The 25,171-nt window shown below is 52.0% G+C and overlaps 2 protein-coding genes across 2 annotated transcripts; one reads left to right on the top strand and one right to left on the bottom strand.

Moving 5' to 3' along the window:
• Positions 1 to 3,817: 3,817 nt before the first annotated feature.
• Positions 3,818 to 4,768, top strand: LOC127396261 (olfactory receptor 14J1-like). The gene has a single exon (XM_051643881.1). It carries the CDS (start codon positions 3,842 to 3,844, stop codon positions 4,766 to 4,768), a length of 927 nt encoding a protein of 308 aa, XP_051499841.1. The 5' UTR covers positions 3,818 to 3,841.
• Positions 4,769 to 23,805: 19,037 nt separating this feature from the next.
• LOC127396259 (olfactory receptor 14A16-like) lies at positions 23,806 to 24,732 on the bottom strand. Its single transcript, XM_051643880.1, has one exon. It carries the CDS (start codon positions 24,730 to 24,732, stop codon positions 23,806 to 23,808), a length of 927 nt encoding a protein of 308 aa, XP_051499840.1.
• Positions 24,733 to 25,171: the final 439 nt, after the last annotated feature.

Below are 25,171 nucleotides of genomic sequence, written 5' to 3'. Positions count from 1 at the left end.
CTTCCCTCTCGGCTCCTCCGGACAGCGGGGCTGGCGTTCCAGGGGCTTCTGCTGCTGCAGCAGGGTCTGCTGCAGGTTCCCATGGCTTCTGCTGCTGCAGCAGGGTCTGCTGCAGGTTCCCGTGGCTTCTGCTGCTGCAGCAGGGTCTGCTGCAGGTTCCCATGGCTCTGGTGCTGCAGCAGGGTCTGCTGCAGGTTCCCGTGGCTTCTGGTGCTGCAGCAGGGTCTGCTGCAGGTTCCCACGGCTTCTGCTGCTGCACCAGGGTCTCCTGCAGGTTTCCGTGGCTTCTGCTGCTGCAGCAGGGTCTCCTCCTGGGCAGGCAGAGAGCACCGGCCTGCAGATCTTGCCCTCTTTAATTGATCAGAAATCACTCTTCGAGAAAGTACCTCTGTTCTAATTAGCCAATTAGCACTGGCCAGGTACGTGCTCTGTCAGAGGCATCTTTAACCTGTTGTCCATTCTTCTGCCAGTTATCAGAACCCTTATGCTCTTTTCTTGCTGTGGAGTTATCTGCTAGAGCAAGGGGCCTGTTCCAGTCTGTCCTGGGATAAATCAGCAAAAAGACACCACTCTTGCTTTCCTGGCTTGAAAGGCATTTTGTTTAGTCTGATGTGGGGGGAGAGAAGATGGACCGTTCCCCACCATATGTCCTTTGGAAAAAGAGGCAGGCCACTCAGGGTGAGTATAAGGATGTTATGAGGCTATGCAGGGAGAAAATCAGAAGGGCCAAATCCCAATTTGAAATCAACCTGGCTGCAGCTGTCAAAGCTGAACAGAAACACTTCTATAAATCTATCAACAAAAGGAGGGGTAAGGAGAACCTCTATCCCTTATTAGATGCAGCTGGAAACATAGTGACCAGGGAGGAGGAGAAGGCTGAGGTGCTTCATGCCTTCTTTGCCTCAGCCTTTAGCAGCAGGACCAGTTGCTCACTGGGTACGCAGCCCCCTGAGCTGGAAGGCAGGGATGGGGAGCAGAATGGAGCCCCCATCATCCCAGAGGAGATGGTCAGTGACCTGCTGCACCACTTGGACACACACAAGGCTCTGGGGCCAGATGGACCCACCCAAGGGGGCTGAGGGAGCAGGCAGAAGTGTCGTGCCCTGGTCCTGCCCTTGGCATTGCACAGCTCCACATCCCAGTGCCCCAGGGAGAGCTCTGAGGGGTGAGTGAGGGACAGGATCTCCCTTCCCAGGGGCTGGGGGTCAGGGCTGGCACCTTTGGTGAAGGGGGACAGGGCTTGGTCCTCTGCAGTCATGAAACACACCCAGGGTCACTCAGCACCAGAGCCACCTTCACCTTCCTCTTCCCCACCTGCCATCCCTGCCTCCTCTTTCCTGCTCTACCCACACCCTGGGGACGCTTCCTCACTCGTGTCCCTCACTGGGACCCATCAGCACTGACAGAAACTTTGCAGTTGGGCTCTGACTTCTGCAGAGGTTTCATCAGCTTCCTCTCCCTGTCTCAGCTTCATGGGCTCAGCAGCAAAGCCACCAGAGGGCTCATTAAGGTTCTGAGCTGGGCTCCTGGGATGGAGGGAGCTGCTGGCAAGTGGGCAGTGCTGCAGAGAGACAGCTCTGCCCAGGAGCAGCTCCTCTGCTTGGCCCAGCAGGGAGAAGGACACTGCCAGGGGGTCTGAGGGAGATGGGCAAGGCAGAGAGAGCTTAAAGGTGCTCAGGACTGGGGGGGAGTGAGAGCTGAGTGGAGGAGACATCTGTGCAGCCCTTGGCACGGTGAGTCTGTGGGTGCAGGGCAAGGTGGGTGCAGTTCCTGGAGGCATCTCCTGCAGCTGGCACAGCCACAGCTTATGGGGTGTGTGAGGTGTGTCAGGGCTTTGGTGTGGGTGGCTCTGGTTGTGCCATTTTGGATCTTGGTGCAGGCAGGGGTGCAGGCAGGGGTGCCCAGGGCTGTTGTCAGAGCAGGGTCCTGCAGCTGAGGGGCTGTGTGCTGGGGCAGGGGCTGTGCTGCCTGCCAGGGGCAGCTCTCAGCCTGCCCGGGGAGCTCCTCAAGGACTGTGGGGAGAAGCTCTGTGCGGAATTAGTCGTCCCTGGCAGGGCAAGGACGGGTCCTTCTGCTTCTGAGAGGGTGCTGTGTGGGTCAGGACTGCTCACAGCTCCAGATCACCCCCAGGGCATTTGCAGAGGGTCCTTCTGAAGCAGCACAGAGAGGCAGCATTTATCTGGGAGAAAAGGAGTCTGTGCTTTGAGTTCTGTACTCTTGGTGAGCTGGGTGGGCAGTGGGAGATGAGAATTGAGCTTTCCACTCTGGAGAAGGCACTGAGACCCCAGAGCTAGTGGGGACTTGTCTGAGCTGCTGCTGAGCCCCTGCACAGCCAGAGCTGCCCCTGGCAGGTCCCTGCTACAAGGGGTGTCTTCCAGGCAGAGCTGAGCACCCGGCGGGTGGGATGGGCTCTGGGAGCCCTGCTAAGGAGGGCACATGGAGACAGAGAAGCAGCTCCAGGCAGCAGAGACAGCTCCAGGCAGCAGAGACATGGGCAGGGAGGGAGAGGGAGCTGCTGCCTGCAAGTCATGGGAAGGGGGATCTGGACACCTTCCTGCCATCCCTGCAGGGCTGATGCCTTCCCAAGAGCAACCCCCTGCTCTCCTCTCCCCCTCTGTACAACTCCCAGCCCTTCATATCACGGGGACTTAGTCCTGAGTTCCCTTCCCAGACACCCCAGCACCACAGAGCAGAAATGCTCGAGTCTCTGACCTTGTGTCCCTGTCCCAACTCTCTCAGCAGCAGCACTTTGGCATGTTCCCCTCCTGCCCCTGCTGCCCTTGTTCTTCTCCTTCTTCTCCTTGGGGTGGGGGGTGATGATTTGGGTGCAGCTCAGACACTGATGCTGGGTGTCCTGTCCTGCCATTGTGTCCATGGAGGAAAAGCATCCCAATGGCCTGATATCTGGGGCTGTGAGGACTGCAGGGTGTGGGGCTGGGGCTGAGCTGACCCTCCTGTCAGGATACCCCATCTTTGGGATACTGGGCTCTTCCCCTGCAGGGTCCTGCTGAGTGGCACGCTGCCCTCCAGAAGGGCACAGCTCTCCTGTGGCACCTCTGTGTTTTCTGGGAGCCCCATGGAGAAGACATGTCCATGGCAAGGCCATGGAAATGCTGCTCCTGGTCTGTCTGTGGGCAGCTGCAGTGAGCCCTGTGTGTCCCTGGCTGGGAGGGCAGAGCTGAGATCCTGCTCAGGGAGAATGAGATGGGCTGAGGGGCTGGGAGAGCTGCACTGGACAATCTGACTGCTCTGCTCTCAGCCATGTTCAGTTTCTCCTCAGGAGAACATCTGTGTGTGATGGTCCTGCAGCTGAAAGAGGTGCCAGCTCAGGGCAGCTGAGAGCAGGACTGATGGACAGAGCAGCTGTCCTCACTCTGCACTAAGGCACAGTCCCTCTGCTTCTCAGCACCTTCAAGGTTTCACTTGGAGAGCAGTGGAAAGGCCAAGGCTTCTGCCTTAAAAACTTTCCTCAGGTGTGGTGGGGAAACTAGAGCAGAAGACACAAACCAAAATCCCCTCAGCTCTGCTCTGCAGTCGGGTGAGTCTGGAGTGAGAAGGATGAAAAGCTCTTAGATCCCAAAAGTGGATCCAACCTCTGGTTGCCCCTTCTTGCTGTTTTACCTGTGGCTGCAGGGCAGGGCTCAGTCCTCCAGGGCTCACAGCTCCCTGGTGAACCATCATCCAGAACCAACCAGATTATACAAAAAGGACCTGCCCAATGTGTTTAGGAAAGGCAAGAGGCAGCTTGTGGTCTTTTAAGAGTAACTACTAGATTTTTTTGCTTGAACTTCTCTCTGTTAATTTTTTTTGATGGACAGGTCTCCACGCCCAGAGGCAGCAGATGTCCAACAGCAGCTCCATCAGCCAGTTCCTCCTCCTGGCATTCGCAGACAGGCGGGAGCTGCAGCTCCTGCACTTCTGGCTCTTCCTGGGCATCTACCTGGCTGCCCTCCTGGGCAACGGCCTCATCATCACCACCATCGCCTGGGACCACCACCTCCACACCCCCATGTACTTCTTCCTGCTCAACCTCTCCCTCCTCGACCTGGGCTGCATCTCCACCACCCTCCCCAAAGCCATGGCCAATTCCCTCTGGGACACCAGGGCCATCTCCTACTCTGCATGTGCTGCACAGGTGTTTTTCTTTGCCATGTTCCTCACAGCAGAGTTTTATCTCCTCACCATCATGTGCTATGACCGCTACGTGGCCATCTGCAGACCCCTGCACTACGGGACCCTCCTGGGCAGCAGAGCTTGTGTCCACATGGCAGCAGCTGCCTGGGCCTCTGGGTTTCTCACTGCTCTGCTGCACACAGCCAGTACATTTTCACTGCCCCTCTGCCAGGGCAATGCCCTGGGACAGTTCTTCTGTGAAATCCCCCAGATCCTCAAGCTCTCCTGCTCACACTCCTACCTCAGGGAAGTTGGGCTTCTTGCTGTGGGTGTCATCTTAGCATTTGGGTGCTTTGTCTTCATGGTGGTGTCCTATGTGCAGATCTTCAGGGCTGTGCTGAGGATCCCCTCTCAGCAGGGAAGGCACAAAGCCTTTTCCACCTGCCTCCCTCACCTGGCCGTGGTCTCCCTGTTCATCAGCACTGCCATGTTTGCCTACCTGAAGCCCCCCTCCATCTCCTCCCCATCCCTGGACCTGGTGGTGGCAGTTCTGTACTCAGTGGTGCCTCCAGCACTGAACCCCCTCATCTACAGCATGAGGAACCAGCAGCTCCAGGATGCTGTGCAGAAACTGGTGACTGGAGGATTTTCGTAAGTGCTCACCTGGTTGTCTTCTTGTGCAAATCACTGCTGATGTATCTCATTGTATGTCCTGCCCATCTTTTATTGTTTTTCTGTGTTTCTATTATGAACTTTACAGAGTTTTATTTGCTGTTTTTCTTTTTCTTATGTTGTCCAGAAAGCAATATCAATACTTGTGCCCTTTCTAATTCTGTGTCTGTCCAGCTTGTGTCTGACCCAGAGACTGTGTAAATCAGGAGCCGTGCTCTCTGTGTGTTTAAGCAGAATCCAGACCTTGCAGCCACTCAGAGATCCTTCCTTGGAGACCTTCTCAGAGCCTCTGTGCAGAGGGGCAGGGTAAGGGCTGCACAACAGCACTGCCAGGGAGCACCAGCAGCTGGGCATATCCAAGCTGTTCCCTTCCCACTTTCCCAGGGTTGCAGGCTGCCTGGCACCAGGATCTCCTGAGCATGCCAGCCAGAGAGACACTGCCACTGACCTGCATTGCACAGAGTCATAGAGTGGGCTGGGGTGGAAGGGACCTTGAAGGTCATCTAGTTCTATTGTCCTGCATGGACAGCAACACCTTTCACTTACATTATGTTTCTCCAAGATCCATCCCACTTGCCCTGGAACACTTCCAGGGTTGGGGCAGCAACAGCTTCTCTGGGAAACCTGCACCAGTGTCTCACCACCCTCACAGGAAAGAATTTCTTCCTCAAGTGTAATTCCAATTTCTCTTTTCAGTTTGAAGCTCTTCCCTTCTCATTCTGTCACTGCATGGCCCTGAAATAAAGTCCCTCTCCAGCCTTCCTGGAGCCCCCTGGCAGGTGCTCTCAAGTCTCTCTGGAGCCTTCTCTTCTCCAGGTTGATCAACCTCAGCTCTCTCAGACTGTCTCCAGAGCAGAGCTGCTCCAGCCCTCGGATCATCTCTGTGGCCTCCTCTGGACTCACTCTGAGCTCTGGGGAGGCCAGGAGGAGCCTGGAGGAGAGAGATGGGAGGTTGGAGGGAGGGAGCAGGGCTGGCCCTGGGGCTGTCACTTCCTGAGCTGCTGATCTGCTGAGCCTGCCAGATGGAGAGTCCCTGCCCCTGAGCTCCATTTCCTCCTTTCATTCTGCAGGGCCTGCCCAGACTGGGCTGCAGGGAGAGGTGGAGCTGGGAGAGCTGGGGAAGAGCTGGGCTGGGCAGAGTCCCCGAGAGGAAAGCAGCAGGGAACAGCTCCAGTGTGTGAGTGTGCAGGGTGGGGGCACAGCGGCGTGTTCCTGGCCCAGCCAGGCTCCTGGGACAGGCAGGAGCAACCAGCAGGGCAGGCTCTGCTCTGTCTTCACTGGGCAGCCCAGGAAAGCTGCCCCAGGGCCATTGTCACTCAGCAGCCAGAACAACCACCCTCCCCAGCACTGGACTCTCACCAGATCTGTGATAATAGGGACACACCAGAAAGCCCTGAGGAGCTGCCATGCAGTCAGCCCATGCTAAAGAGGCTCTCACAGAGTGCTCCTCCTATGTATCCCACCATGTTGGGAGGAAGGGTCTTTGTGGGAAATGCTGAAACACCACCAGCTGTCGATGAATTTGCTAACCAGCTAAGGTAATATGCAGACAGTATCTGTAACCCCTAAATGCCCATGTCTCAGCTGTGGAAAAAACAGCTGAGGAGTGGAAAAACCTCTGTGAGAAGCTGGGTGATAGTGTGTCCAGACTGGAGATGCACAAACCACCCATTCCTCTCCTGAATGGAACCATGTATCAGCCATCAGAAACAGGGGCACTCCAAGGAGACCAGCTCAGGTTATGCAGAATCAGACATGAGGTTCTCTGTGGTCTCCTCTGCTGAACATGGTGAGGACACGAGCAGGTGGGACGGCAAAGCCACTGCTGTTCTGCGTGCCAGAGCACGGGAGCTGCAGGGTGGTGCCACTAGAGAGAACAGTCCCAGCATGATGACTGCTCGGCTCTCCCGGGAAGTATCTGCTGGCCCAAGCAGGTGGGTCTCTACCCCAGGGGAGAGTCCAGCACGCCACACAAAGCCCTGTGTTACTTGTGGATGCCATGCTCAACGTTAGAGGGGCCCTGCCTCCAGCCAGCTGCAGGAGAGGGATAACCCAGTTGACTGGACACTGTGGGTTGGGTGGCCTGGCACAACAGAACCACAGGGTTCTAGAGCCCTGCTGGGCACTGCTGCACAGTGCACTTTGATACCATCCAGCCAGACAGGGGCAGACTCCATTACCAGCCCTGGAGTCACTGGAGGGTCTCAAGAGCTGAGTGTGTTGGAGGCTGAAATGAGCGTGACTGGGAATGACTGGGAGACCCATTGGATAGTAACTGGCCCAGCTGCTCCCTGCATCCCTGGTACAGATTGCTCTGGAGAGGGGACTTTGAAGACCTGGAAGGGTATAAATGGGCCTTTGGTGTAGCAGCCATAGAGACTGAGGGCATGACCTGGCTGTCTGCCCTGCCTGGTCTCTCTGAGGACCCTTCTGTGCTGGGCATGAGGAGGGTGGAGGAGCAGCAGGTACCAACCCCTTCTACTGCAGGACATCGTGGGCAGTACCGCCCCAGCAGAGACTCCCTGCTCCCAGCACATAAGCTGATTGGTCAACTAGAGAGCCAAGCAGAGATAAGGAGGGCTCAGTCACCCTTCAACAGCCCCGTATGGGCAGTGCAGAAGCCTGATGGGGAATGGAGATTAACTGTGGACGACCATGCCCTGAATGAAGTCACAGCACCGATGAGAGCTGCGGTTCCAGACATGTTGGAGCTGCAATAGGTGCTGGAATCCCCAGCAGCTCAATGGTCTGTCCCTATTGACACTGCTAACGTGTTTTTCTCCATTCCCATAGCAGCAGAGTGCAGACCTCAATTTGCTTTCACCTGGAGGGCAGCCCAGTACACCTGGAATGGACTGCCCCGGGGGTGGAAGCACAGCCCTGGCATCTGCCATGGACTGATCCAGGCTGCACTGGTGTTGCCTTTCGTGAAAGGCGTGACGACCTGGTTCAAGAACGGCACGGCGGCCAACCCCAGGCCGCTCGGTCCATCAGCTCACAGACACCAATGTGGTGGATGGCAAATGGCGTTTATTAGTTGTCACCGTTTGACTCAGGTCCGACAACAATGCTCTCGATCCCCTCCCCCCCCCACCCAGTCAGGGAAGGAGAGAGAGAAAAGGAGAGAGACTTGGCTGGATTGAAAACTAAACTACACAGCTTTAATTAAAACACTAATGAATCACACAAGAAAATATATACAATTATATACAGATATATTCAGATATGGGCAAAAGCCTCTCGCCTCCCCCCACCCCCAGCAACTCCCACAGCACTCCCCTGAACTGGGAAGAGTCCCGAGAAATCCCGGAGCCGCTGCTGGAGAAAGCGGAGAGTTATGAGGGTCAGGAGGGCTCGAGCCTAAGGGTCGGCGGTGATGGATGAGCAGAGTCCTCCCCGGACGCCGGCCATGGACGGAAGGAGCGGCGAGAAGAAGAAGGAAGCTGTCTTCTAAGATCTCTGTCCTTCCTCTGAGCTTACGTAGATATATGGAATGGAATATCTTTGGCCAATTTTGCTGTCTGTCTAACTCAGCCTCCCACGGGGGGGTCAGAGATCTCCCCATAGTGTCTGAGCTGGCAGAGTGAAGGTGTAACCTTGAAGCCTCAGTAGTTAGAAAAACATTCCACTGTCTTATCAGCCTAGCAGAACACACAGTTGCTAGTTACAAGAAAGCTTACTGAAGGAAAAAAAAATCAGTGAAAAGAAAAATTGGCTTAATCCTGGCTAAAACCAGGACATTCCACCCCTTATTCCATACCATATATTACATACAGGCTCTATACATTACCAGCTGTCAAATTAAGGATTCTCTCCCAAAGTCAGATTACCTTGAGGTACATATTGTACTTCACCATCCTCCATCATCACACACCAGGTATGTCCAGGTCCCTGAGCAAAAGCAATACCCCTGACAGGTTTACCTTTGCCTGAAGCAGGATAGACCCAAACACTTTTACCCAGCAGGTTTCTTTCACATACCACAGGGACTTTATCCCCATCTGTAGTATGCAAAAGGTCTGACTGGGCAGGACCAGCCCGATTGATGGATCCCCTGGTATTAACTAACCAGGTGGCCTTTGCCAAATTTTTATCCCAGTTTTTGAAAGTTCCACCACCCATTGCCTTTAGGGTAGCCTTCAACAGACCATTGTACCTTTCAACTTTCCCTGAGGCCTGTGCATAGTATGGGATATGGTAGATCCATTCAATACCATGCTCTTTAGCCCAATCAGTAACAAGACTGTTTTTGAAATGAGTCCCATTGTCTGACTCAATTCTCTCTGGAGTACCATGTCTCCACAAAATTTTCTTTTCAAGACCCAGAATAGTATTCCTGGCTGTGGCATGAGGCACAGGATATGTCTCCAACCATCCTGTACTTGTTTCCACCATTGTAAGCACATAACGCTTACCCTGGCGGCTCTGAGGAAGTGTGATGTAGTCAATTTGCCAGGCCTCTCCAAATTTGTACTTTGACCACCTCCCCTCATACCACAAAGGTTTCAACCGTTTTGCCTGCTTAATTGCAGCACATGTCTCACAGTCATGGATCACCTGTGCAATAGTGTCCATAGTTAAGTCCACCCCTCGGTCACGAGCCCATTTGTATGTTGCATCTCTGCCCTGATGACCTGAAGCATCATGGGCCCACCGAGCCAGAAAAAGCTCACCCTTGTGTTCCCAGTCTAAGTCTACTTGGAACACTTGAGCAGCCTCATCTGCTCGTTGGTTGTGTCGATGTTCCTCAGTGGCTCGACTCAGAGGCACGTGTGCATCCACATGACGCACTTTTACCTCCAGTTTCTCTATCCGAGCTGCAATGTCTTTCCACAGGTCAGCAACCCAAATAGGTTTACCCTTTCGCTGCCAGTTATTCTGCTGCCACTGTTTTAGCCAACCCCACAAGGCATTTGCTGCCATCCACGAGTCAGTGTAGAGGTAGAGTCTCGGCCACCCCTCTCGCTCAGCAATGTCCAAAGCCAGCTGGATGGCTTTTACCTCTGCAAACTGACTTGATTCACCTTCTCCTTCAGCTGCTTGTGCAACCAGTCGTGTAGGACTCCACACGGCAGCTTTCCACTTCCGGCGGTTCCCTACAAGACGACAGGAGCCATCGGTGAAAAGAGCAAATTGTTTCTCAGTCTCTGGTAGATGATCATATGGTGGAGCTTCTTGAGCTCGTCTCACCACTTCTTGTGGTGGCATTCCAAAGTGGGTGCCTTCTGGCCAGTTTGTAATTGCTTCCACAATACCTGGACGATTAGGTTTCCCTATTCGGGCTCTTTGGGTGATCAAAGCAGTCCATTTACTCCAAGTCACATCGGTGGCATGATGGACAGGAGAAAGGTTATTCTCGAACATGAATCTCAGCACCGGTAGTCTGGGAGCCAGAAAGAGCTGTGCTTCAGTGCCAATCACTTCTGAAGCGGCTCTAACTCCTTCATATGCTGCAAGTATCTCCTTCTCAGTTGTTGTGTAGTTGGCCTCGGAACCTCTGTAGCTCCGGCTCCAGAATCCCAGGGGTCGACCTCGAGTTTCCCCTGGTGCTTTCTGCCAGAGGCTCCAGTTGGGACCATTGTGTCCGGCTGCAGTGTAGAGCACGTTCTTGATGTCTGGCCCTGTTCGAACCGGTCCAAGGGCCATTGCCTGCGCAATCTCCTTCTTGATCTGCTCAAAAGCTTTCTGTTGGTCAGGACCCCATTTGAAATCATTCTTCTTTCTGGTCACCTCATAGAGAGGTTTCACAATTTCACTGTAACATGGAATATGCATTCTCCAGAAACCAACAGTCCCTAAAAAGGTTTGAGTGTCCTTTTTAGTTGATGGTGGGGCCATAGCTGTTACTTTGTTAATCACATCCATTGGGATCTGGCGACGACCATCTTGCCACTTGATTCCCAGGAACTGGATCTCTCGCGAAGGTCCCTTGACCTTGCTTCTTTTTACAGCAAAACCAGCATCCAGAAGAATTTGAATGATCTTTTTACCTTTCTCAAAAACTTCTTCTGATGTGTCACCCCACACAATGATGTCATCAATATACTGCAGGTGTTCTGGAGCTCCACCCTTCTCCAGTGCAGCATGGATCAGTCCATGGCAAATGGTTGAGCTGTGTTTCCACCCCTGGGGCAGTCGATTCCAGGTGTACTGGACTCCCCTCCAGGTGAAAGCAAACTGTGGCCTGCACTCTGGTGCTATGGGAATAGAGAAGAATGCATGAGCAATGTCAATAGTGGCATACCACCTAGCTGCTTTTGACTCCAACTCATACTGAAGCTCTAGCATGTCCGGTACAGCAGCACTAAGTGGTGGTGTCACCTCATTCAGGCCACGATAGTCCACTGTCAGCCTCCACTCACCATCAGGCTTTCGCACTGGCCAGATAGGACTATTGAAGGGTGAATGAGTCCTGCTAATCACACCCTGGCTTTCCAATTGCCGAATCAACTTATGAATGGGGATCACAGAGTCTCTGTTGGTGCGATACTGTCGTCTATGCACTGTTGAAGTGGCAATTGGCACCTGTTGGTCTTCAACCTTCAGCAACCCTACTACAGAAGGGTCATCTGAAAGGCCAGACAAAGTACGCAGCTGTTCAGTGTCCTCAGTCTCTACAGCTGCTATACCAAAGGCCCACCGGTACCCTTTCGGGTCACGGAAGTATCCTTTCCTGAGATAGTCTATGCCAAGGATGCACGGAGCACCTGGGCCAGTCACTATAGGGTGCATTTGCCACTCCTTACCAGTGAGGCTTACACCGGCCTCCACAACAGTCAGTTGTTGAGAACCCCCTGTCACTCCAGAGATAGTGACAGGGTTTGTCCCTTTATGATTCGATGGCATTAGAGTGCACTGTGCACCAGTGTCCACCAAAGCTTTATATCTTTGTGGTTCTAATGTGCCAGGCCACCGAATCCACACAGTCCAATAAACTCGGTTGTCCCTCTCCTCCTCCTGGCTGGAGGCAGGGCATCCCTAGGGTTGAGCACTAGAGCTCGATGAACCATCCTGGTTGTTGACTGGTGCAACCTTCTTCTTGGAAGAACCATCTCCTGGCTTTGTTCTGTTTAGAAGCTCTTGCACACGTAACTGGAGCATATCAGTGGGTTTCTTGTCCCAGACTCTCATGTCCTCTCTAAAATGATTTTTCAAGAGAGACCACAGGTGGCGTCGCAGTGAGTCCTGTCTTCCTTGCTGCTGTCTCGTAGCAGGACGTCTCTTCTTAATGGCTGCAACACGTGACCAGTTGTCTCTAGGAAGAGTCTGGAGTTTACTTCCATTTGGCATCTTATACTTCCTGTCAACCATTTTCTTAACGGCTGAGGTTTGGAAGTAAAGGGAATCAGAGAGGATATCTCCGTACTGTCGTGCTTTGACAGTTACTTCACGTACAGTTGGTCTTTCGTAACCTTCAAAACATCCCATGAAGGAGAATATATGGGCATGCGCTGCTGGTACAGCCTGAACAAACTTCCGGAACATTTGCGTGTCACACTCAACATCATCAGGATCTGTGATTCCATCGTTATTATAGATCACTTCTCGCACAGCAATCTCTCTCAAGTAGGTGATGGCTTTCTCGAGAGTGGGTGTTCTGCTTCGGCGCCATCCGATGTCACCCTTGTGGGGATATCTCTCTCTCACAGCTGAAAGAAGTTGGTCCCACAGGGTAGTAGTTCCTGTCTTACTACTAAGTGCTCTGTCAATACCAGCATCTCTGGCCAGGGATCCCAACTGCTTGGCTTCTCTCTCATCCACATTGTAGGTCTCAGCACCACTATCAAAGCATCGGAGCAGCCAAGGAAGGATTCCCTCACCATCAATGCGGGTGAAGTCCTTTCTCATGAGGCGCAGTTCTTTCATAGAGAAAGGGTGGGCGAGGTCATCGTCGTCATCTGATTGAGGAGGACCTGCTGTTCTTTTATTTGCTTGAGAGTGGCTTGGTTTTTTATCTGTCTGAGAGTGGTCTGGTTTTTTATCTGTCTGAGAGGTACCTGCTCCATCAACTGTATTAGGATCCTCTTCTTCCTCACCCTCACTTTCTGCTGCTTTTGTCTTTGCCTTGCTCCTAGTCACAGGGTTAACTAGCTTGGTTCGCGATGGATCAGGCTTTTTCTTTGTAGAAGCAGTTGTTTTTGTAGCAGCAGGAGTGGTGGTATTGGCAGCAGTGGTGTTGGCAGCAGCAGTGGCAGCAACATTGCCTGTGGGGGAATGGCAGTGAGCAGAACAACATCTGGCCCTACGCATCCACAATATATTATAAACATTCAGCAAAAACATCCCCACTGCAACCATGCTATTCACATCTAGAGCTGGGAGATTCAGCTTGAGAGAATATGGAGAGGTAAAATTGAACCAGCTATTGCTGTTACCAACATGGACCGTTCTATTCACTTTAGGAGTTGTACCAGTAGGACTAGCAGTGTAACCGTACACATACAGTGACCCCATAGAGAACAGTATCATCATCCCTAGGATCACTAGGCTGGTAATGATACGGTTGACTATGGCTACAGTTCTGTCAATAAACCACAAATGAATCACAAGAGCAGCTACAAAGTGTAGAATGCCCTCGGCTACATACCACATGTACAATTGCAGGTTTGGAAAAAGATCCAATAGATTCATTGCAGCAAGTGTCTGTTCAGTTTTCAATCCGTCAGAACACTCAGCAGAATTATTGCTCATTGCTCTCTGAGGGATTCCTCCCTTCAGAGATGGAATTTTGGACACTCCCAATTGATGAAAATGTGTAATCTGGGCTTAAAATCAAGCCCCACGTTGGGCGCCAATTAAATTGTTGTCACCGTTTGACTCAGGTCCGACAACAATGCTCTCGATCCCCTCCCCCCCCCACCCAGTCAGGGAAGGAGAGAGAGAAAAGGAGAGAGACTTGGCTGGATTGAAAACTAAACTACACAGCTTTAATTAAAACACTAATGAATCACACAAGAAAATATATACAATTATATACAGATATATTCAGATATGGGCAAAAGCCTCTCGTCTCCCCCCACCCCCAGCAACTCCCACAGCACTCCCCTGAACTGGGAAGAGTCCCGAGAAATCCCGGAGCCGCTGCTGGAGAAAGCGGAGAGTTATGAGGGTCAGGAGGGCTCGAGCCTAAGGGTCGGCGGTGATGGATGAGCAGAGTCCTCCCCGGACGCCGGCCATGGACGGAAGGAGCGGCAAGAAGAAGAAGGAAGCTGTCTTCTAAGATCTCTGTCCTTCCTCTGAGCTTACGTAGATATATGGAATGGAATATCTTTGGCCAATTTTGCTGTCTGTCTAACTCAGCCTCCCACGGGGGGGTCAGAGATCTCCCCATAGTGTCTGAGCTGGCAGAGTGAAGGTGTAACCTTGAAGCCTCAGTAGTTAGAAAAACATTCCACGGTCTTATCAGCCTAGCAGAACACACAGTTGCTAGTTACAAGAAAGCTTACTGAAGGAAAAAAAAATCAGTGAAAAGAAAAATTGGCTTAATCCTGGCTAAAACCAGGACATTAGTGTTTACCGCGGTGTTTATATGAGTTAGGTCTGTGGTGTCACTTCCGTCTGCTTACATCGTGAACTAAGTGCTATTGGCTATTAGGAGAGGGGCCTTATCTTTCCGTACAGCGCGAAATCTTCCGGCCGCCAGACCCTAACTACCCACACTCTTGTCCTGTCATTATTCCCTTGAGAGAAGAGGCCAATCCCACCTCCCTACAACCTCCTTTCACAACTTGGTAGCTCCTCTGGACACACTCCAGCAGCTCGACATCCTTCTTGCAGTGAGGGGCCCAGAACTGCATCCAGTGCTCAAGCTGTGGCCTCACCAGGGCTGAGTTCAGGAGCACCATCACCTCTCTGCTCCTGCTGGCCACACCATCCCTGATACAAGCCAGGATGCCCTTGGCCTTCTTGGCCACCTGGGCACACTGCTGGCTCATGTTCAGTCGGCTGTCAACCAGCACCCCCAGCTCCTTCTCCACCATGGAGCTTCCCAACCACTCTTCCCCAAGCCTGTGGCTTTGCATGGGGTTGTTATGACCAAAGGGCAGGACCCGGCACTTGGCCTTGTTGAACCTCATCCCATTGGCCTCAGCCCATCCATCCAGTCTGTCCAGGTCTCTCTGCAGAGCCTTCCTACCCTCCAGCAAACCAACCCTTCCTCCCAGCCCTGTGTCATCTCCACACTTCCTTAGGAAGCCCTCCATCCCCTCATCTAGGTCATTCATCAAGACACTGAACAGGACTGGCCGCCAGCTGGATCCAGCCCCATTCACCACAACTCTCTGGCTGGGCGGGCCAGCCAGCCAGGTTTGTACCCAGCAGAGAGTGCAGCTGTCTGTGCCCTGAGCCACCAGCTTCTCGAGGAGAGGCTGTGGGAGATGGTGTGAAAGGCCTTTCCAAAGTCCAGAGACACAACGTCCACAGCTCTTCCCTCATCCCGCAGGCAGGTCACCTGAGCATAGAAGGAGATCAGGTTAGTCAAGCAGGACCTGCCTGTCCTGAACCCCTGCTGGCTGGGCCTGATCCCATGGCTGCCTTGCACTTGCCACCTGAGCTCACTCAGGATGAGCCTCTCCAGGATTTTCCCTGGTCCTGAGGTCAGGATGACAAGGATCCTTCTTCAGGCCTTTCCTGTAGATGGGGTCACATTGACAAGTCTCCAGTCATCTGGGACCTCCCCTGTTATCCAGGATTGTTGAGGGGTTGTGAGAAACTGTTATTTTCTTCCCCACATCAGTCTAAACAAAATGCCTTTTCAGCCAGCGAAGGCCTCTCCTGATTATCCCCAGCTAACAAACTAAAACAAACTTGCTTCTCAAGGACAACTGAACCCAAAACAACAGCTGTGGCCCGGGACAGAAAGGATGGGCGACAAGCCACCCTGTGCCCCTGGCAGTCACCGCCCTAACGTGGGGCTGATGGACGCTCGTTGGCTCTGGGCAGTGACACTGACTGGACAGGTGGGTCAGGGGGTATCAAAGGGGCGAGGGCAGCAGGTGGGCCCTTCCCTCCTCCCTGAGGCCCGTTCGGACGCTTTCTGCCTGGGACACCCCCCTGCTGCGGACACTGGTGCTGGGACCCTGCCTGCCTGCCTGCCCCGGGTCCAGCCTGAGCCTCAGCGCCGAGCGTGCCGGGGTCCCGAGCCCTGGGGTCGGGGCCGGAGCCCCCTCCCCGTGTTGCTGCCGCTGGAGGGGAAACCAGCGGCCGCTGCAGCCGCTGCCGAGAGGCTGCCCCTCCGACACCACGGACCTGCCGTCCTGCCTGGCCAGAAGGGGCCACCGACCAACCCTGCCGCTGGGAACGGAGCCTGGGGACAGGCTGGGGGTGACACCACCTCACACACACACACACACACAGCACAACCTCTTCAGCAGGACTGACGTCGGGTTTCCTTCCCTCCTCCCTCCTCCCTTTGCTCCTTAACCCTCTCCCTCAAAAGCTCAGGACCTCTTGCATTGCCTCCCTAAAGGACACTTTCTCACCACACACATATTGATATCCCTGGTAGCCATTCACACCTGCATTGTCCCTAAACATCATCCCTGGGTTTGTGTTAACCCTTAATAAACCGATCAGTTTGTGGAGCAAACCTTGGCTTCAGAGGCAATTTCTGAGCGTGGTGGGGTGGGGGTGCTTTCTAACTCCCTCCCTGAAATACGGCCCCGCGGTGGCCGTTCCTCCGTGAGAGGCAGCGCCGGGTGTGACCCTCGGGCTCATTCACAAACCCCTCCACATCGGGAGGGGCAGTCGCAAAAGGATCCTGACAGCCGGGAGCCCCCGGTACCGGCTCGTGACAGTGATGCCCCCATTATGATGTCAAGTTATTGATGTCATACATTGGGATGTCACCCGTAATGGCATCACCCACTATGACATCATCCATTATGACATCATCCATTATGACATCACCAACTATGACATCAGCCATTAGGGCGTCACCAAATATAACATCAACCATTATTACATCATCCATGATGATGTCATCAATTAAGACATAATCCAGTATGACGTCACCAACTATGACATGACCCATAAGGACATCATCCATTATGACATCACCCATTATGACGTTATCCAGTATGACAACATCCAGTATGACCTCACCTATTATGATGTCACCAACTATGATGTCACCAACTATGATGTCACCCATTATGACATCATCCATTATGATGTCACCCATTATGACGTCACCCATTATGACGTCATCCATTATGACTTCACCCATTATGACAACATTCATTAGGATACCGCAAACTATTACATCATCCATTATGACATCACCCATTATGATGACATCACCAATTATGATGTCACCCATTATTATGTCATCCATTATGATGTCACCCATTATGACATCATCCCTTATGACGACATTTATTATGACGTAACCCCTTATGATGTCACCGAGTATGATGTCATCCATTATGACGTCACAATTATGAAATCACCCATTATGACGTCATCCATTATGACACAACCAATTATGATATCAGCCTTTGATATCACCGATTATGACATCATCCATTCTGACGTCACCCATTATGACGTCACCCATTATGATGTCACCAAGTATGTCATCACCGATTATGACGTCACCCATTATGGCATCATCTGTTATGATGTCACCCATTATGACATCATCCATTATTACATCACCCATTATGATTTCACACATTATGACGTCAGCAACTATGACATCATCCATTATGACGTCACCCTTTATGATATCAGCAAGTATGATGTCACTCATTATGACATAATCCATTGTGACGTCACCCATTATGACATCATCACTCATGATGACAGTCATTATGACATCATTCATTATGACATCATCCATTATGACATCACCAACTATGACATCACCCATTATGACATTACCAAGTATGACCCATTATAACATAATCCATTATGACGTCACCCATTATGAAGTCACCCATTATGACATCACCCATTATGATGTCATCCATTATGACATCACCCACAACCCTGGGCCGCCAGGCTACCTCAGTGACACAGAGACCTTGACCATCTGGGGCAATGAAACCACGTCAAGGGACTGCGACAGCACACGCTCCTGGACATCCCAGCAGCAGGGCGAGATCCACAGCGACGCCCAGAGCAAGGATGCCCGGCCTTCCCAGTCATCTCTCAACGTGCCGTCCTCCAGGGATGAACTATGCCTGCCTGCTTTCCCTGGGACTCTCCTGACAGCTGAACCTGCTTCAGCTTTTCACCCTGGAAAGCTGTAGAGCAGCTCTTCATGTGGTCTCCTTCCCACGGCTTTGAACTGCAAAGCACAGTGGTTGGTCCTGACAACTAACCAAGCCCCTCGGTCTGGGTAGGAGATGGTGGTAAGAAGCTTGGTGTGGCCTTCAGAAGCAGGACATCTGTGTGCTGGTGAGCATCCAGCTTGTTGTCATGTTTCCCTGCGGATGCGAGTACCACGTTACTAAGTTGTTCCATCTCGGCTGGAGCTGTGGTGGGAAAGGTGCACCAGAAGAGCAGGGTCCCAGCTTGGCGTAATGCCCGTGGCCACAGTCTAGCTGATTGGTTATTTTATCTTCATGCACGGGGGGTGGGTGTGTGTGGACAGAAATGTCTATTTAGCAGGTTCTGCCTGTGCTGACAAGAGCTGTTTTCAGTTCCTTGGCAGGTGTTGCCCGAGCTTTTTTCCTACTCAGAATTAACCGTGTTTTGCAAAAGCAGGAGCCAGTTGAAACACTTGGTGTTTTTCTGCTTTTTTCTACTTTCCATGCGCTTATTTTATCTTTGACTTGCCTAATGGGCTTGAAAACTGAGCACAGGTGGGAACACCAGCTTGACCCTCCCCTGAGGCTTTCTTCCATCCTTTTTTTTTCTTCCCCCCCCCCCCCCCTCCTTTTGGTAAGGGGTTTTTGGCTCTGCTGTGGAGCATCTGAGCTAGGCCCCAGGAGTCCCCAGGAGATGGAAAAGCCACCCAGCAGTGCCTGCCCCAGGGAGGGTGGTGACAGACTGGTGGAAGCTGGGACCAGGTTTCACCAAGTGTAAATAGCAGCTTGTTCACAAGAGAGGTTCCAAGCTCTCTTCCTGCGGATCATCTCCTTTCTTAGGGCTTGTCACCCTAACCTGACAGGTCTGTCCTCGCTTTTGTTGAAGAAAACTGCTGTTGTACTTGCAGTATAGCAGCCTGGAATTCCTGGCTCACACGTAGATTGTATTTGTCCTGAAGGAAATCCAGGAAGGTTTTGTTGTTGTGGTTTGTTTCCCTGGGCAGTTCAAGTAGAAAATTCAGGGTAATCTTTCTTTTGCTGCTGTAACCAGAGAGGTTATAAGTCAGAAGTCATAATAAGTTATGTCATAGTTGGTGATGTCATAATGGATGACGTCATAATAAATGTCGTCATAATGGATGACGTCATAATAAATGTCATCATAATGGATGATGTCATGATGGGTGACTTCAAAATGGATGATGTCATAATGGGTGAAGCCATAATGGGTGACATCATACTCGGTGAGATCATAAGGGGTTACGTCATAATGAATGTCATCATAAGGGATGATGTCATAATGGGTGACGTCATAGTTGGTGACATCATAATGGATGATGTCATACTTGCTGACATCATAATGGATGACATCATAATGGGTGACATCATAATTGGTGATGTCATAATGGATTATGCCATAATGGGTGACGTCATAATGGATGATATTATAATTGCTGATGTCATAATGGGTGACGTCATACTTGCTGATATCATAATGGATGACATCATAATGGGTGACATCATAATGGGTGACGTCATACTTGGTGATGTCATAATGGGTGACATCATACTTGGTGACATCATAATGGGTGACATCATAATGGATGACATCATAATGGGTGACTTCATAATGTGTGACGTCATAATGGCTAACATTAGAATTGGTGATAATGGATGATGTCATAATGGATTACGTCATAATGGGTCATAGTTGGTAATGTCATAATGGGTGACATCATACTTGCTGATATCATAAAGGGTGACGTCATAATGGATGATGTCATAATGGGTGATATCATAGTTGGTTATGACATAAAGGATGATGTCATAATGGATGACATCATAACAGAGGATGTCATAATGGGTGACGTCATAATGGGTGATGCCATTACGGATGACATCCCAATGTATGACACCAATAACTTGACATCATAATGGGGGCATCACGGTCGCGAGCCAGTACCGGGGGCTCCCGGCTGTCAGGATCCTTTTGCGACTGCCCCTCCCGATGTGGAGGGGTTTGTGAATGAGCCCGAGGGTCACACGCGGCGCTGCCTCTCACGGAGGAACGGCCACCGCGGGGCCGTATTTCAGGGGGGGAGTTAGAAAGCACCCCCACCCCACCACGCTCAGAAATTGCCTCTGAAGCCAAGGTTTGCTCCACAAACTGATCGGTTTATTAAGGGTTAACACAAACCCAGGGATGATGTTTAGGGACAATGCAAATGTGAATGGCTACCAGGGATATCAATATGTATGTGGTGAGAAAGTGTCCTTTAGGGAGGCAATGCAAGAGGTCCTGAGCTTTTGAGGGAGAGGGTTAAGGACCAAAGGGAGGAGGGAGGAGGGAAGGAAACCCGACGTCAGTCCTGCTGAAGAGGTTGTGCTGTGTGTGTGTGTGTGTGTGTGTGTGTGTGTGTGTGTGTGTGTGAGGTGGTGTCACCCCCAGCCTGTCCCCAGGCTCCGTTCCCAGCGGCAGGGTTGGTCGGTGGCCCCTTCTGGCCAGGCAGGACGGCAGGTCCGTGGTGTCGGAGGGGCAGCCTCTCGGCAGCGGGTGCAGCGGCCGCTGGTTTCCCCTCCAGCGGCAGCAACACGGGGAGGGGGCTCCGGCCCCGACCCCAGGGCTCGGGACCCCGGCACGCTCGGCGCTGAGGCTCAGGCTGGACCCGGGGCAGGCAGGCAGGCAGGGTCCCAGCACCAGTGTCCGCAGCAGGGGGGTGTCCCAGGCAGAAAGCGTCCGAACGGGCCTCAGGGAGGAGGGAAGGGCCCACCTGCTGCCCTCGCCCCTTTGATACCCCCTGACCCACCTGTCCAGTCAGTGTCACTGTCCAGAGCCAACGAGCGTCCATCAGCCCCACGTTAGGGCGGTGACTGCCAGGGGCACAGGGTGGCTTGTCGCCCATCCTTTCTGTCCCGGGCCACAGCTGTTGTTTTGGGTTCAGTTGTCCTTGAGAAGCAAGTCTGTTTTAGTTCGTTAGCTGGGGATAATCAGGAGAGGCCTTCGCTGGCTGAAAAGGCATTTTGTTTAGACTGATGTGGGGAAGAAAAGAACAGTTTCCCACAACAACAAACTAAAGAGACATCAAGTTTACACTCCTGGTTCACCAAACAGTCAGAGGAAACACTAAGACAAGTTCAATATATTTTCTGGAGAGATTGGGCCTTACCCCCTCAGACAGGAGGGGCAGGACTTTATAGGACTATACCATCATCTGTAACCTATGCTTTAGCTTGTGATTTAGAAAAGGACAATATTGTGATCCTCCGATACCAACTCACATTTCATGTATTAAACACCCAAAATTGAACCATTTAGGATGGGTTATGTGTAAATGTCAAATATGTCACCAATATTGGCCATGTATTTCATATAAACGAAGGCCCTGTTCTGAGAATACCAGAGAATTGGGAAGTATTTGAACGAAATTGGAATATGACTCTAAATTATTGTAGGCAAAAATTTGGTGGACAAGTAGTTTAAATTAAGGGCAAAACCAACATACAAATTGGAAGGAGCTAACCCGAAAACCCTGCGAGTGTTCAGAAAAAGCCACCCCTTAAGACAAAAGACAGACAAGAGGGCAAGACCGGGTAGGGAACCGGTGGTGCGGCTTAAAAGGTCTGCCAAGGGCTGCAACCCCTTCGGGCTGTGACCGCCGACCACTATGGCCCTTACCGGACCTCTGCTAGTCCTGTTTGGGGTGAGTTCTTTAGCCCTAACTACAGCAACCAACTGCACTCAATGTGTAGTTACTACTAAACGGGGATGGGTAAGCTCTCAAACTTTGGTGTATCATACTATCTATGACTGTAAAGGTCAAAAATTAGGACACTGTATTCATAACGAGACCCAGTATGCTTTATGCAAAGAAGGAAACAGGACTATATGCTATGACCCAAAAGAACTCCCCTATCAATATTGGGTGGAGATTAGAACAAATGACCAGAATGGGAGATTGACAGGATCAAGTAAGGTGATTGTGAATCTGACTACACCTGTCTGAGTGTCTTTTGATGCATGTGACACTATTGATGATGACCCATACACTAATTGCGGGAACATGGGTTGGAGGAAATATTATAGTCAGAGTGAAAAATATGTATGTGTTAAACCTAAGTCGTCACTACCCGCCAACTGCTATCACAGTGAGGTGGAAGAGACTGCCAGGAGCTATTACTATTGTGCTGCCGGGTGGAGTTGTGCCTGTTGGAGTACAGCTCCTAGCTGGAGATGGCCTCGACAAGGTAAAGGTACCGGATTAGAAGCAGAAATAGCAAAAGGAATAATCCACTCCAATTGTACAGCTCATTCTTGTAACCCTGTTAATCTAACTATTTGGAGTCCAGAAAAATGGAAACAACTAGAGGTGAAAATTGGAATACTGATTTATGGACCTGGAGAAGATGCTGGGGAGGGTGGTTGTTCTGGCTGCTGAGTGACAATGGCCCTGGGGCAGCTTTCCTGGGCTGCCCAGTGAAGACAGAGCAGAGCCTGCCCTGCTGGTTGCTCCTGCCTGTCCCAGGAGCCTGGCTGGGCCAGGAACACGCCGCTGTGCCCCCACCCTGCACACTCACACACTGGAGCTGTTCCCTGCTGCTTTCCTCTCGGGGACTCTGCCCAGCCCAGCTCTTCCCCAGCTCTCCCAGCTCCACCTCTCCCTGCAGCCCAGTCTGGGCAGGCCCTGCAGAATGAAAGGAGGAAATGGAGCTCAGGGGCAGGGACTCTCCATCTGGCAGGCTCAGCAGATCAGCAGCTCAGGAAGTGACAGCCCCAGGGCCAGCCCTGCTCCCTCCCTCCAACCTCCCATCTCTCTCCTCCAGGCTCCTCCTGGCCTCCCCAGAGCTCAGAGTGAGTCCAGAGGAGGCCACAGAGATGATCCGAGGGCTGGAGCAGCTCTGCTCTGGAGACAGTCTGAGAGAGCTGAGGTTGATCAACCTGGAGAAGAGAAGGCTCCAGAGAGACCTTAGAGCACCTGCCAGGGGGCTCCAGGAAGGCTGGAGAGGGACTTTATTTCAGGGCCATGCAGTGACAGGATGAGAAGGGAAGAGTTTCAAACTGAAAAGAGAGATTGGGATTACACTTGAGGAAGAAATTCTTTCCTGTGAGGGTGGTGAGACACTGGTGCAGGTTTCCCAGAGAAGCTGTTGCTGCCCCAACCCTGGAAGTGTTCCAGGGCAAGTGGGATGGGCCCTGGAGAAACCTGATCTAGTGGGAGGTGTTGCTGTCCATGCAGGACAATAGAACTAGATGACCTTCAAGGTCCCTTCCACCCCAGCCCACTCTATGACTCTGTGCAATGCAGGTCAGTGGCAGTGTCTCTCTGGCTGGCATGCTCAGGAGATCCTGGTGCCAGGCAGCCTGCAACCCTGGGAAAGTGGGAAGGGAACAGCTTGGATATGACCAGGTGCTGGTGCTCCCTGGCAGTGCTGTTGTGCAGCCCTTACCCTGCCCCTCTGCACAGAGGCTCTGAGAAGGTCTCCAAGGAAGGATCTCTGAGTGGCTGGAAGTTCTGGATTCTGTTTAAACACACAGAGAGCACGGCTCCTAATTTACACAGTCTCTGGGTCAGACACAAGCTGGACAGACACAGAATTAGAAAGGGCACAAGTACTGACATTCCTTTCTGGACAACATTAGAAAAAGAAGAACAGAGCAAATAAAACCCCAAGTTGATAAGCTAACCCCAGAAAAACTAGCAAAGATGGACAGGACATATACTGAGATACATCAGCAGTGATTTGCACAAGAAGACAAGCAGGTGAGCACTTATGAAAATCCTCCAGTCACCAGTTTCTGCACAGCATCCTGGAGCTCCTGGTTCCTCATGCTGTAGATGAGGGGGTTCAGTGCTGGAGGCACCACTGAGTACAGAACTGCCAGCACCAGGTCCAGGGATGGGGAGGAGATGGAGGGGGGCTTCAGGTAGGCAATCATGCCAGTGCTGATGAAGAGGGAGACCACGGCCAGGTGAGGGAGGCAGGTGGAAAAGGCTTTGTGCCTTCCCTGCTGAGAGGGGATCCTCAGCACAGCCCTGAAGATCTGCACATAGGACACCACCATGAAGACAAAACAGCCAAAGAAAAAAAAGGCACTAACCACAAGAAGCCCAAGTTCCCTGAGGTAGGAGTGTGAGCAGGAGAGCTTGAGGATCTGGGGGATTTCACAGAAGAACTGTCCCAGGACATTGCCCTGGCAGAGGGGCAGTGAAAATGTACTGGCTGTGTGCAGCAGGGAATAAAGAAACCCAGAGGCCCAGGCAGCTGCTGCCATGTGGACACAAGCTCTGCTGCCCAGGAGGGTCCCGTAGTGCAGGGGTCTGCAGATGGCCACGTAGCGGTCATAGCACATGATGGTGAGAAGAAAATACTCTGCTGAGAAAAAGAAAAGAAAGAACAAGAGCTGTGCAGCACATGCTGAGTAGGAGATGGCCCTGGTGTCCCAGAGGGAATTGGCCATGGCTTTGGGGAGGGTGGTGGAGATGCAGCCCAGGTCGAGGAGGGAGAGGTTGAGCAGGAAGAAGTACATGGGGGTGTGGAGGTGGTGGTCCCAGGCGATGGTGGTGATGATGAGGCCGTTGCCCAGGAGGGCAGCCAGGTAGATGCCCAGGAAGAGCCAGAAGTGCAGGAGCTGCAGCTCCCGCCTGTCTGCGAATGCCAGGAGGAGGAACTGGCTGATGGAGCTGCTGTTGGACATCTGCTGCCTCTGGGCGTGGAGATCTGTCCATGGTAGAAAAAGACAGAATTTAGAGCAGACTTCACACAAAAATATCTCCTTAATTGCTGTTAGAGACACACAAACTGCCTCTTGTCTTTCACAAAATCCATTTGCAGGTCCTTTTCTGTACAGTCTGGTTGTTGCTGGATTTTGATCCCCGAGGGAGCTGTGAGCTCTGGAGGAGTCAGTCCTGCCCTGCAGCAAGAGGTTGAAAGGAAGAGGGGGTGACCTCAGACTAAATCCAGATGAGATATCAAAGAACTGTTCCGCATTTCTCCTCCCAACTCACCCGACTGCAGAGCAGAGCTGAGGGGATTTTGGTTTGTGTCTTCTGCTCTAGTTTCCCCACCACATCTGAGGAAAGTTTTTAAGGCAGAAGCCTTGGCCTTTCCACTGCTCTCCAAGTGAAACCTTGAAG

The sequence above is a fragment of the Apus apus genome, unplaced genomic scaffold, assembly GCF_020740795.1.
Source record: "Apus apus isolate bApuApu2 unplaced genomic scaffold, bApuApu2.pri.cur manual_scaffold_41_ctg1, whole genome shotgun sequence".
Lineage (NCBI taxonomy): Eukaryota > Metazoa > Chordata > Aves > Apodiformes > Apodidae > Apus > Apus apus.
Note: the sequence above shows the minus strand (reverse complement) of the source record. Positions and strands in the feature narration are given on the sequence as shown.

Bases quoted from the DNA above. Each gene is read 5' to 3' on its own strand.
- LOC127396261 (XM_051643881.1), top strand. From the start codon at position 3,842: ATGTCCAACAGCAGCTCCATCAGCCAGTTCCTCCTCCTGGCATTCGCA.
- LOC127396259 (XM_051643880.1), bottom strand. From the start codon at position 24,732: ATGTCCAACAGCAGCTCCATCAGCCAGTTCCTCCTCCTGGCATTCGCA.